Source organism: Acartia tonsa, chromosome 10, assembly GCF_053477335.1.
Source record: "Acartia tonsa isolate MP-2025a chromosome 10, ASM5347733v1, whole genome shotgun sequence".
Lineage (NCBI taxonomy): Eukaryota > Metazoa > Arthropoda > Copepoda > Calanoida > Acartiidae > Acartia > Acartia tonsa.
Window position 1 is genome coordinate 19,031,739 of NC_137269.1, and position 13,844 is coordinate 19,045,582.

The 13,844-nt window shown below is 32.1% G+C and overlaps 1 protein-coding gene across 1 annotated transcript in view; it reads right to left on the bottom strand.

Moving 5' to 3' along the window:
- LOC145329600 (uncharacterized) overlaps positions 1 to 13,844 on the bottom strand; it is a 32,160-nt gene that overhangs the window by 17,712 nt on the left and 604 nt on the right. Inside the window, exons 2-16 of the mRNA XM_080173892.1 lie at positions 13,755 to 13,811; positions 13,321 to 13,401; positions 12,381 to 12,504; positions 5,404 to 5,547; positions 4,912 to 5,029; positions 4,455 to 4,547; positions 3,994 to 4,065; positions 3,154 to 3,265; positions 2,750 to 2,805; positions 2,121 to 2,256; positions 1,651 to 1,770; positions 1,156 to 1,263; positions 747 to 887; positions 493 to 540; positions 107 to 124 (exon numbers count right to left, since the gene is read on the bottom strand). Of these exons, the coding sequence (XP_080030018.1) occupies positions 107 to 124; positions 493 to 540; positions 747 to 887; positions 1,156 to 1,263; positions 1,651 to 1,770; positions 2,121 to 2,256; positions 2,750 to 2,805; positions 3,154 to 3,265; positions 3,994 to 4,065; positions 4,455 to 4,547; positions 4,912 to 5,029; positions 5,404 to 5,547; positions 12,381 to 12,504; positions 13,321 to 13,401; positions 13,755 to 13,811 (1,428 nt within the window). The remainder of the gene's footprint in view (positions 1 to 106; positions 125 to 492; positions 541 to 746; positions 888 to 1,155; positions 1,264 to 1,650; positions 1,771 to 2,120; positions 2,257 to 2,749; positions 2,806 to 3,153; positions 3,266 to 3,993; positions 4,066 to 4,454; positions 4,548 to 4,911; positions 5,030 to 5,403; positions 5,548 to 12,380; positions 12,505 to 13,320; positions 13,402 to 13,754; positions 13,812 to 13,844) is intronic.

Consider the following 13,844-nt stretch of genomic DNA (forward strand, 5'->3'; position numbering starts at 1 on the left):
AAGAAAATGAAAATAAATTAAAGAAGGGGAAACCAAAACTAAACAGAAAAAGCTACACAGAAATATTAGTCAAGTGAAATGATTAAAAGTATACAAACATTATTACCTCCACCTTATAGTTCATCTAGAAAACAGAACAAATTTAAATTAGTTATTAGTAAAATTGGTTAAATATACAATAAGTTACATTACACAATATACATTTTAAATTCTAACTTTCTCATAATCAAAATTTCTTAAGTGAGTTACTCTTTAAGCAAATTTTTTAGTTTAAAAGAAGTATTTGCTCTAGGTAATGGGAGGGGGTTGGGGAGGGCTGGTATAGACTTCAAAACTTTAACCCCTAAGACTCTCTTTTTACACAGGTTTTCATTCGATGGGGTAAGAATACATTTTCCAATTATGATTTTTTCATGGATTTTTTAATGATTTTTCTTTTAAAATATTGTCTTCATCTTAGAAACGAAAATATCTTAATTAAACCAATGTTACCTCCATTGCTGTTTTTCTTTCTTCTTCTAATCTATGTTCCATAGTTTTCTAAATAAGAAAATAATTATCATGTCATTAATGTTTATTTTCTTATTCATATTGTTGAATTAGTAACAAGAAGTGTGTATGTGTTAATTTTATATTAATAAGTGTTTGCCTCCCTTACGGACTCACTAAGAAATGTTATACACCGCAATTATAGCAAATTAATTTCGTTGTTGGTATAAGCTGCAATTTTGTAAGTGTGCACTAACCTGAGCTTTATTCATCTCCTTTATTTCCATATTCAGATTCTCTTCCAGTTCCTGCTTCTGTTTTGATAATTGTTCCAGCTCCGCCATCTTCAGTTTCACCTTTTCTTGTTCATTACTCAATAAATCTCTTAGCTCAACCATCTAGAATACAAACAAATAATAAACCCCAACAAGGGTAATTCCTAACGACAATACTAGATGATTTTTTAATGAATAATTTACAAGTGCAAGTGTACAAATTTTTGTGGACAGGCTATGCTAAAAAAACACACCAACATATCTTTTTTTGAATTTTAAATTTATGTTAAAGATGGCGTAGAGAGGACTTGTACCCGATGCGTCACCTAGCCCCCAAGAGGCCAGGTCATGTGAATGTCCTTTCACTGAATTGCCGTGAAGTAAAGCTCACCTTCTCATCCTTTTCTAACAATTCTTTGTGCATAACCAGTTTAGTTTCTGCTATCTGAATTTCTTCACTTTGTTCTCTCTCCTTGGCCTTGGATAGTTCCAGTGTCAGCTAAAATTATAACAAGATTAGTTTTCATGAAACTGAGGTCTGTTTTTAAATTGTGACAAGATTAGTTTTCATGAAAACTGAGATCTGTTTTTAAAATGTAACAAGACTAGTTTTCATGAAAACTGATGCCTTTTGAGATGAAAAAAAGCTATGTCCTTTGGTGTAAAAACTTAATTGATAAACAACTTTAATAATATGCAGCAATCTTGCCCTCTAGAATAACCACAAAATAAGAAAAACATTTATAACTGTCTCTGGCGACTGGAAGAACCATTCTTCTAGCTCTTCTTTAGCCAAAATAAAAGTTTTTTGTTAACTTACTTTGACAAAGATGGTCCTACATACACACGGACGGACGTGCAAATAGGAATACTGCACAAAAAATACCTGTTTGTTCTTATTATCTAATTCTTCTAGCTCTTTCTCTTTTTTACTAAGTTGAGTGCCAAGCTGTTCTTTAACTGTTGTCAGTGCTCCAATCTTCTGCTTATTTGCCTTGATGTTCTCCTACAAATATTTACCTCATTATTAATTTACAAAGCCTTGCAAAATTATTAACTTCAGAAAAATCCTGATTTATTTCATTTTGAATCTTAGCTTAACTTAATCAATTTCTCTGAACAAAGCTACCTCTAAAAGTGTAATTAGCCTAACCCCTGAACAAAATAGATGTACAGTACGTAAATATGTGAATTCTATTATTTGGTATGAAGGAAAGTGGTAAAGTGAGAGGGTTAATTTTGGGATTATTTAAAATCAAAGCTATTTGTCTTGACTACCTTTGTGTAACATAAGTTATATGGGAAGGAAGTATGATCATTTCCTAGTTATATTGCAGCTATTTTCTAAAGAATTACCTTGCATTTGGTGAGCAGATTCTCTAGTTTTCTGATTTTCTCTGTCTGGAACTCGTTTTTCTCCCCTTCCTCACAGACTATCTCTCCCTTGTCACCTTGACTGCTGCTACCTGGATCACTTACTTGGTCCTGGTCCTCCTGGGGGGGGGGGGGGGGGGGGGGGAATGTTATATATAGATTGCCAAAACTACAGAACAATTAGGTCCAAATTGTGAAATGTTTTGGTAGAATTTTTTTTGGCTTAAAGTATAAAAAAAATTAGTGTTGGCCATTAAAATGTACCTAAGGGTTCCTACTGCTGCTAGGTCAGACGCATTACAATGTATTCATATGCCTTTGCTGAAAACTGGTGCAGCTTATTACCATGCACAGTTAGAACTTTATGACTGAAAATACGAGGTTGGCTTGACTAGTTATCCTGGGTTCATGGCCTGACGCTAGTGTCCTGACTCGTCCGTATGAGATATTATAGAACGAGGGAATCATAGCAATGAATACCAATATAGGGTTAGATAGGTTCTTGTTATTTTTTCCTAATCTTAACACCCACACTGTTCAGTCAAAGGTCTAACTAAAACAGCATAAAAAATAAATCTATGAAATACTTATTTGGCAATATTATAAAACATTCCTGTACACCACTGTCCATACCAAAATCAACCAGGAGACCTTCTCCAGATTTTACCTGGAAATAAATGACCTCAAAATGGGTATTGTTATTGAAAGGAAACTATCATTTATGCTGTTCAGGGACGTCCAATATCCCCCTCCTCCTCCTTCCTCCCCCCCACCCCACACACAATAACATACTTAGGATTATACTAAATATACTCATTCCTTATAAAAATAGGCAAAGGCATTCTTGCAAGTTTATATTTTGGGAAGGGGGATTACAATATCCAAACCTTTTGACCCTCTAAAAACTTTATTTTGCCGTTTCATGCAATTATTTAAAACCCTTTTTTAATTGCAATTGAATTTTAAACCCAATTTGAATGCAGCTTCAATATAGCAATTCATTTTTTAAAATTACCTCATTTGTGTTGGCAAGGTTGTTGACATCTTGTTCAGCTAAACCATCTTTGAGGAGAGTTATTTTAGTATTCAAGGTGGATATTACATGCTGTTTTTCTTCTAATTCAGCTCTAAATATTTTATGGGTATTGATAAACATTTCAATCGTTTTTGTATACTAAACAATGATAATAAATTAATAATACAAGTAATCCATAGGTAGGGGTTAAGTTGACAGGAATTAAGTAATAGAAGATAAATTTTTGTTCTTCTCTATTAATTATATACAAAATAACCCCTTCTGTAAGATAAAATAAATAGTTGAAAAGTTTGAACAATCTTGGTTTGAAACAACCAATCAAAACCAAATAGAATGTTCCCAAGCTAACAAATACAAGAACAGGTTTATAAAACTTTAGGTACCCGTAAAATTTACAATCCGTTGCCCCATTTCTCCTTAGAGGTTTGGGTGCTAAAATAAATTTTTAGAGTAAATGAGTATGCCTACAACATTGACATTTGAGGACACAGGTCCCAAAAATATGGTTTTTCATTTAGGTTATATATTATCAAGGAAAATACTAATGGATATAGAATACGTGGATATATTGACACGGGAAGTTTGTTTTCAATTTAGGTTGCTAGGACCTTATTTATTGGTTAGTTCGTTCATCCTGTAGGAGGGGAGGGGGTAAAGGGAGTTGACAGGGCGTATCGTTATTTTAGCCAGCTGCGAGTACATAAAAATCTGGTGCAACATCCAAGTAATCATAAATCGATTGCAATATTCAGAGTGTATCTCATCTCTATACATGAGACGACCATATACCTAGTCAACTTAATTACAAAGATTTTCTACCTTAATTCTTCCTCTAGATGTTGTTTAGCTTGCTTCTCCAGATTACATTGTTCTTTTAATTCTGATATACGCCTGAAAATAATTCAAAGTATTACATAACAAAGTAAATACCTACTAAGTCATGAAATGTAGATCAATAGGTAATTATTTCTAGAGACCAATAGAATACTTGGATAGATACGTAGGAGAAATTTTGTTGTCAATTTAGGTTGCTACTATGGTTCTTATTTATTGGTCAGTTCGTTCCTCCAAAATGAAAAGGGGTTGTAGTAAAGGGGGTGTCGTTATATTAGACAGCTGAAACAAACATTTTATGTGTATGCGGGAATCTCACAATACCCACAATCCACATATTCTAAATCCATTCTGTCCCTTTTTTAACAACAGATTTTTATTTTACTTTTGAGTTTGCTGTCATAGAATTTGCAGTAATCTGAATAAATGAATTTGCCATGACCTACCTGAGTGCCTTGTCCTGTGTCTGCTGCATCACCTCTTTCACCTTTTGATTCTCAGTCTGTATCTGTCTGTATGCCTTGGCAAGATCTGCATACCTAAAATATCAATAAAAATTAAAATATTTTTTTTAAAGGAACAGTAAAATACCCTTAAATATCATAATTAAGTTTATTAAAGTAATTTTAACATATTAGTAATTTTCGCATATAACAGACAGCTTTCCGCGGATATTAATATTGAAAATTATAAGGATAAAACAAGTTTTGTTGACCCGAGAGGTCGAAGGCAAAACTGGTATTAATTTTATGATTTTTATTTATTATTCATGAAAAATTAACAGTAATTCGACATCATTTTTCATTATAGCTGAGAACCAGTTCTAATCCACCGGATATTAATCGGTTTCGAAGCCATACTGGAAATGTAATTCTAAATGAAAATTTGGACTTATTAACTTACCTGCCCTTGTACTTGTGATATCTAGACCTCATCTTGCTGAGCATAATATAAAGTTGTTCCTTTGACACAGCTGATAGTTGGGCGGACCCAGCCTCGTCACCCCACCCTGCCTCTGATCCTGTAGTAAATAAATATATATGTAAAAAGTGGACTCTTAGTCTTTATGTAGATACCTGAAGGGTAATATTGAAATTTTAATCTCTAAAAATGTATTAAGCAAAATCAAGCTTCTTGTCTGAAGGTAGGTAGTCCTTATCTGTCTGTAGCTTAATATCTAGCTAACCGCGTGACCGTCTTGGTTCTCCTTTTAAGTGAAGCTTCTTATAGGTCCATTTAGGTCTTGGTAATAGAACTCAAAATCTGTGTTTAACTGAGAAAAAATAAAAGAGGTGATAAATGAAATAGCTGAATGCCTCATACCATAATACATACCTATTGACATACCTATAGAGATTTTATAGAAAATTAGATGGAAAAAAGGGTAATAATTACCTGCAGTAGATTCAAGATCAGAGAATAGAGGAATGTTATCTTGAATAGGATCTTCATAAATAGGAAATAGCGAAGAGGCATCCAGGCTGCTGTTGGATAATCTTCTGGCTCTACTGCCACCGCTTGGAGTTGAGGTTGACATACCTGTAAAGTAGATATATTAGATAAATATGAAGAGGGATTAAATACAACCATAGGTAGACAATACATGTTTCTTTAAATATTAGCTTAATATTACATATATTACATTAATATTGACATGACTATAAAGTAGAAGTATTAGATAAATATAAAGAGGGTTGAGATACAATGCATGTTTTCTTTAATATTATTTGGAGTTGGTTTGACATGACTATAAAGCAGCTATATTAGATAAGTATGTAGAAGGTTGAGATACAACCACAGGTAGATAATTCATGTTTTTTAGTGATAACTTCATTTCCTGCTACCAGATTTTTCTTCACATATCCCACCCAAACTCCTAACTTAAGTTTTCCAATTACTACCCATCTCACCGTAACCTTGGCATGGCAGTTGTTCTTGTACGGTTAGGATTTTAGAGTATAGAAAATCTAAGATACTTTTTATATCTAATAATATATTTTTTTGTCTGAAGCTTAATTTCTTGGAAATTGCTGGTTCGAAAGAGTTGTAATGTTCAAGGAAGCTTTATAATATCTTAGGGTGGTGTTAAGCTACTCTCCTGACTTTCCCCACCCATCATAGAGGATAGGGCGAAGCAACTAGTCAACAAAAAAGAACAAACTTATCAACTATTTTTGTAGATTAACAAAAAATATCAAATGCATCAAACCTGTATTTTTGCAACCAGGTTGAAGTGTTTCTGTTTTAGTTTCAATATAAAATATTGAATTCATAACGTTTTTTTCAGCTGTGATTATGTGTTTAGAGTAAAAGTATGATTATCAATTTTCACATTCCATCTTTGTTTTGCTTCACATAGTTTATTATATTGTATAAAAGTTTTGAATTGGTTTTTCCATTTTGTTTTATTGCTGTACTAAGGGGGGGGGCGAAAGTGACACTTTTTGAAACCAAAACTAAAAGTCAAAGGAACTCAACTAAAAAAAAGAGTTACAGGTCTGACATTTTGCATGGCAGTTGCTTTATAGGGGTACAATATGGAACTGTGAAGAAACGGCGGCGCAACCGCCGAAAACCGCCGAGAAAAGGCAACAAAAATTACGGCGGGAAACGGCGGTTTTCGGCGGTTGCGCCGCCGTTTCTTCACAGTTCCATATTGTACCCCTATAAAGCAACTGCCATGCAAAATCTCAGACCTGTAACCCTTTTTTTAGTTGAGTTCCTTTGTTGACTCTTAGTTTTGGTTTCAAAAAGTGTCACTTTCGCCCCCCCCCTTTGATACTTTTTTGAAACAAAACATTTTATACCTATTTTTTTTTATATATTTAAAATCATCTAGGTAGAAAACATAAGGAAAAAGGATAAGAGGATGAATACTCACCCCTTTTTCATGGTAAAATACTACTTCCCCATCCCTAAATTTAGAAGCAGACGAAAATCAAAAACCGCCCAGGGCTTTTTGTAAGTCAATCATAAATAATAATGTGAATAAAAAGAAAAGCGATATTTAGCAAACAGCCGTGGGCGGTCAGAATCAGCTGAATGTTCATTATGAAAAAAATTTCCCCCTTTTTAGAAATAGAAGGATTCATCTTTCATATACAAATTTTTTAAAATAAAAATAAAATTCTATGTAATTTTTAATTAAAACATTAAAACGAAAATATCTAATCTAATATTCTTGACCTAAATATGGAAATAGTAAAAAGTAAAAAAATATTTTTTTAAATAATTTTTAATCCTCCCATTTGAAAAGTAGTGGAATAGCAATAAATTTTAGCGCGGCAACAGCGCTGAGTAGGCCTCTAGGCCCACTGCCTATTTTCATCTTCTAGTTGCTTCGATTCCTCTCTTTTATTTTTTTCTCTATGGTAGAAAATAATAATATTAAATATAAAATATTTTAACAATTTTCCAGGCATAATAATGAATCTTATGTAACTTACAAATTTTACAGGTAATAACAGATAATAAACCAAACAAGTGTCAAAATTTCGTACATTAAAATATTTCTAAAGGTCCTGATAAATACTACCTACAGTAAAAAATATGAAATTGGTCCCCTAAAATCCAAATATTTTAGTAAGCCTTTACTCAAAAATCTTATTTGTATTAATTTAAAGTTTTAAAAAATGTCAAGTTAGTGTTACACTATTAATTCACTATGATTTTGTAAATATTTTCTGTCTGAATGAACATGGAAAACTGATCAAACGTAGATAATTTTTATGCGGTGTGGACTAGAAATTGTGCAATTTACTTTTAAAATAAGTTGCTCTTTTGTCATTTTAGATTTAAAAAGGGGTTTATGAAGTTGAAGATTCATTTATTTATTTAATAACTTATAACTGATTTATTATTTAAAAAAATATACCTACCTTTAAATAAATTTAAAATATTAATTTAAGTTTGAATGAAAACATAATTTTGTAATTTGATCTTGTAATGAATTAATGTTAAGGACAAATGTCTAAATGTCACTATAAAAAGTCTTGCTGAAACAAGAACAGTTGAGTCCAAAATATGCAAACCCTACACTATTAATGTATTACTATAAATCTCGGTAACCACTGAACCGATCGGATTTACTCTTTAGGGAAATATACCTACTGGTTCTGTGGTGGTTTTAGGCTATTTTCTTAGGGGGTGGGACACCCCCAACCAACCCAAAAACAAAATAATCCCCCCCCATTTTTTTTAGTTTTTTTTTGTAGGAGATATCCTTAGTCCTTTTTTTTGTAGGAGATATCCTTGGTCCTTTTTTTTGTAGAAGATCTTGTTCCTTCTTATTTTTTTTTTTTACGAATTTCAGCTTAACTTTTTTTATCAGCTCTTGGGGCAAAGCCCCTAGAGGCTAGGAGCGAAGCCGCTAGTAGTTTAAAAAGGAACACAAACATTTAAGGTTGAGGTAAATTCCCCCAAATACCAGTTGCTTTTACATAATAATGTATTCGCAACAAAGTTTAGTTTTAAAAAAAGTATCAGCTGATTTTGTGTGCTTAGTGGTGCAATAAAACGGAATAGAAATAAGAAGCACTGTAAATTAACAGAAATCAAGAGAAGGTAATTTAAGTAATGACTTATTTCACTAAAAATATATATAGCATCACTTAAAACAAAAAATATACTTGTTCTATTATAGAAAATAACTCTTTGTTAACTATTATATCTTAGTACAGGCAAAAAAATCAATAAAAGTAAAAACAATGTGAAGAATAAAAAAAAACATACACTTAGTCATATCTCTACTAAAATAAAGGGTGTAATCACTAGAAAGCAAATAAAAAGTAATATAATCATAAATTTTCTAGTGATGATTAAATGAAACAAAGATTTTTTAAATTGAATTTTATAAAGTGAATCATGTTTGAACCGTTCTATAGATTGTAAACATTTTACGAGGATTCCTGTAACAGTTAGGTAAAATCGGGAAAGAGTAGCAACGATATAAACTTAACCATAAATTATTAAATATTAAATATTTAACATGATATAAAAAATGCCAATACATTATTTACGTTACTTTGTATGTTAACCCACATTATTACATATGCTAAAATGATTCCTAAAATTGTTAGAAACAGTAATAGAACATAAAATCCTAATCTCTACCAACCTCCTACACTGCTGTGAACACTTTAATATATTTATTATATAACTAAATACACTAAAATATGTAACAGGTGATTTTGTTTTACCGGCTTATCTGATATTTTTAATAATAAAGGTTCACTATGCATTTTTTCTATTAGTATTATTTAACATACTAGCGGCTTCGCCCCTACCCTCTAGGGGCTTTGCCCCAAGAGATGATAAAAAAAAGTTAAGGTGAAATTCGTAAAAAAAAGAACCAAGGATATCTCCTACCAAAAAAAAAAAAGGACTAAGGATATCTCCTACAAAAAAAAAAAAGGGGGGGTATTTTTTTTGTTTTTGGGGGGGCTGGGGGTGACCCACCCCCCAAAAAAATAGCCTCAAACCTACACAGGACCAGTAGGTATATTCCCTGAAGAGTAGAATCCGATCGGTTCAGTGGTTACCGAGATCTTAAGCTTCAGACGGACGGACGGACGGACGGACGGACGGACGGACGGACGGACAGACATCATTCTACTTTGTATTATAGATTACATTATTATAAGCGCAGCTACTCTATACACCAACTTGACAACAAGCAGACACACTGCCTTTTATGCTAAAGCCGCGGATAAGATATTTTCCAATAGTACATATTTTATTTTCTAATAAGGGGAGGGGTGCGTAATGGGGGATGATTTATTCTTTCTGTCTGCGGGACTGACAAAACTGGTTTTATCCTTTAATTTTTTATTTTAATTTCCACGGAAAGTTGTCTATAATACGATGCGATAAATAACTACTTATTACCAACAAACAAATACTTAAAAGTATATTCTTTCGTTATTCATCCGTTTAATTGGTATATGTTAATGACCTCTCAAATAAAACAAAGGAGTAACATTATTTTTAGTATAAAGCCACTCTGCAACTCACTATGTCTGCCCGTCGTCGTCTATCATACTAATTTTCAAGTTTGGAGATATAAATTAAATAGTTGTTTAGCTTCGAGGGAATATCGAAGAAAATAGGCTAAAATCACCCCCAATGAATAGGTATATTATTTTTCCATAAAAGTACAACCAATTCCGATCAGAATTCTTTTTGACATTAAGCTTTGGGCAAAAAAAAACTTACTACATTACATTGAAGGACTAGAGCCTTTGCCGCTAGAGGCTACTAGAGGCACTTAAGGGGGGATGGGTGAAGTCAACCGAACCTCACTTTCAATTTGGTTTCAATAAGAAGTATTTTTTTGGCGATTTCTCCTTGGACGGATAGGGTACCCCCCTTCCCCCAAATAATCTTAAAACCATCCCAAGAATTATGAATCGCTTCACCGTAAAGAAGAACCGTCCAACGGAAAAGCCAGATCATTTGTTACAGACGGCAGACACACAGATAGACATCTTGTTACTTTCATGTAAAATTTAAAGAATAGGCAAAGCTACAACGTAAAGCTATTTCTATATGCAATGGGGATGTGACAAACCCTCCCTAAAGAGTATTCTCCCCTCTTACTATTTAAAAATGTTGACTGGGGGTGATTCAAAGCCTAGTTAAATACCTAGTAGTTCAATGTATGTAGAATATAAATGTATATTATAACAGGGGAAAAAATGTCGTCAATTAAGCTTGCTGACATGAAACTCGTTTATCAGTCAGTTCGTTCATCCAGTAGAAGAGGAGGGAATGGAGTAAAGGGGGTGAAAGGAGACTATCGTTGTTTAAGCCCGCTGCAAGTTTCACTTTATTGGTAAACTTAAAAATCTAGTGTAAGATCCAAGTATTAATATATCCATTAAGTAGTAGGTCTTCTGATGAAGAGAAAAGAAAAAATATAAAAGAATAAGTTTAATTTAAATACCCATTCCATTGCAAAAAACGCGATATTGGGTTTGTTTAAATATTCAATTAATTAGGTTTTTTCAATAATGTCAAGCGTGGGAAAATTTTTCGAATGTGGGAACCATTTAATTTTCATTTAAATGGTACATATGATTTTCATTTAAATTCATTTTTAGGACCCGTGAGAAAATTTTTTTAACGTGAGAACCATTTAATTTTCATTGAATTTCATTTTTTGGAAGTGTGGGAAAAAACGGGAGAAAGAATATGTTTTAGTATAAAGAAATGTTCTATCAGTTTCAAACCTTTTCCATTCGATAGATCATACTGACTTTGGAAAAACTGTCAGACCGATTTTTAAAATTCAATCTGTGAAAAAAGATATTCAAGTTTTAATTTTTTGTTTTAAAAATATTATTTTACATGTATAGACGCCATCTTGGATTATGATAATTTTTTTTTGTTAGAAGATTTTTTTTCTAAAATATTTTTTAAAAATTAACTTTTTACAATAAAAAAATCTTTGAACTTAAATTGACCAATAATTCAAAGATTTTTTCTCTTTGATTTGGAAGATTTTTTATGATTTTTATTTTTAATGTCAAATAAAAACACAACAGTGAAAAAAATGAAAATTAAATGAAAAAACGTTTAGTCATTTTATTCAAAAAATTATTCGCTAACATCACCTTTTTGTTGCAATAGAATGTTATTTAAGCAAACAAAATTTAGCATAAATGGATATTTAAATCCCTCGGTATTAAATGATGAGCTAACGCTCGATCATTTAATACCTTGGGATTTAAATATCCATTTATGCTAAATTTTGTTTGCTTAAATAACTCATTTAGAAAGTAAAAGTATTTCAACAAATTGTTACAAATAGATACTCTTTATTTACCTTATGAATCATGTATAAAAATCGATAAAAGCAACTATGTGTAAGCAAAGATTACGTTACTGAAAATAAAAACATTTGTCCAAATAAACTCTAAAGAATCTGTGTACTTAATATAACAATAAACCTATTGGGCAAGATAAATAGTCATTTTTGGATAATTTATAATTTTCAATAGGTATTTAAAGGCTTATGAAGATTTGTCAATTGAAGTTGCTTTGGTGCTTTGGTAAAACGGCAGAAGGCCTTCAAACAATCTTGAGTAGCTATTACTCATAAATGCAGTTATCTCGCAGCGCGCATAAATGCGTGAAAAAGATAAAACTCGCGAGTTTCTTTCAGCAAAGCTTTCCCGGTGCTACATTGTATTTTGGCTATTCCTTATTATTTATAATCCTTCTTATAACTATGTTCAGGTAAAACATGTACGTTTAGCCGTTTGACCGCTAGCGTAGTCTTTAAAGATAATAGATTTTTGGAGATAATCATTCCCAGGAATATTTACCGTAAACTACATCAAATCCTAAAAAGAAATATTATGTATAGATACCTGAGTTTTCAGGCTGGTTGGTTGGAGTTTTGGTTGGGCTGTTTGCAGCTGACAAACTCACTGGGTCATCATCCTCTCCCAGCGAGAAAAATTGACCAGTCGAGGAAGAGGCAGATAGAGACCCCTGATAATTTAAGGATCAAATACGTAAAATGTACCTAGTAAGGGAGAAACCGTGGATCTCATAAGCAAATTTTCTCATTTATCACTTTAAAAACTTTGGATACTTTTATTTAATTTTGATAGGTTGGTTCCGAAATCGTAGTGTCTAATTTTGTTAATCAATAATTAAGATGTGTATCAAACTGTCTAATGTCTTATCCCTTGAGATCCCTGGGATAAATGAAAAAAATTTGCCTTAAGGAGGAAGAAGTATTTGACGTAAGCTAGCAAATAAATTATAAAAGAAAAGGTAGGTTTTATTGAATAACTTTAAGGAAATTACCTTGTCTGTTTGGGACACAGGGGTATATATTTACAAATTTGACCCTGCTGAGGGGGGGGGGGGGGGGGAATAAAAAATATGTGGTTGGGGGAAAAAATGTAAAAATTAAGAGAATTTTTCTCACCTTTTTGGTGAAAAAAATAAAAGAATATGTGGGAGAGGGGATACTATGAATAAAATAAAGAGTTTTGAAAATATTTTTCCATTTTATTTCCTTCCTTGCTGGAGAAAACTAGGAGGGGAAAAAAATAAAAAATTTTGCAGCAAGGGAAAAAAAAAATCTTATGCAGAATATACACCCCTGCTAAGACAACAGGCTCTTTTACTGCATGATACTTCATAATTAAATAGCTGTTATAAAATTAAAGAAATGCCTATTTTCCCAAAATTACCGTTAAGCAACGAATAATCTAACAAAAGTCTAGAAATCCGCGGTGTAAAAAAGACTTAATTTGACACATGGCTAAGTCGTAATCAAGCTGAATATGTACCTACCTGATTATTTTTCTGTTGCAGTTCAGAGAGGCTTACAGTTGAATTCATCGAAGTCAAGGATTCTCTGGAACCAGATCCCTCCTACAATATTTATGAAAAATACATTTTCTAGTTTAGTACCTACCTATTTATTCTAAAATATTTTATTCAAGATTTGTATGCCTACCACGTTTCCAAAATCATATAATGTAAAATAGTAGTAGGACTTTTTTTATTGTTTGTTCGTTAGAACTCGCTGACCAATGATCAAAGTCCTACATTTTAGGGAAATCATGAATAAATAAATTAAAAATCTATTGGGTTGAATCTCATTAGCTATAAGATACTTGGGTAGGTAGGTGAATAAATAAATTATAATTTATAATGCATACCTATGTTTGGGGAAAAAAATAGCCTACATATTAGATAATTGCATTGATATTGCCAATTTTTACCTTATTGAAAGCAGAATAAGTTTGTGAGGCTATCTGGTTTACAGACTCCAAACTGGCCTAAATGAATTAGTAAATTAGGTCTAGATTAAT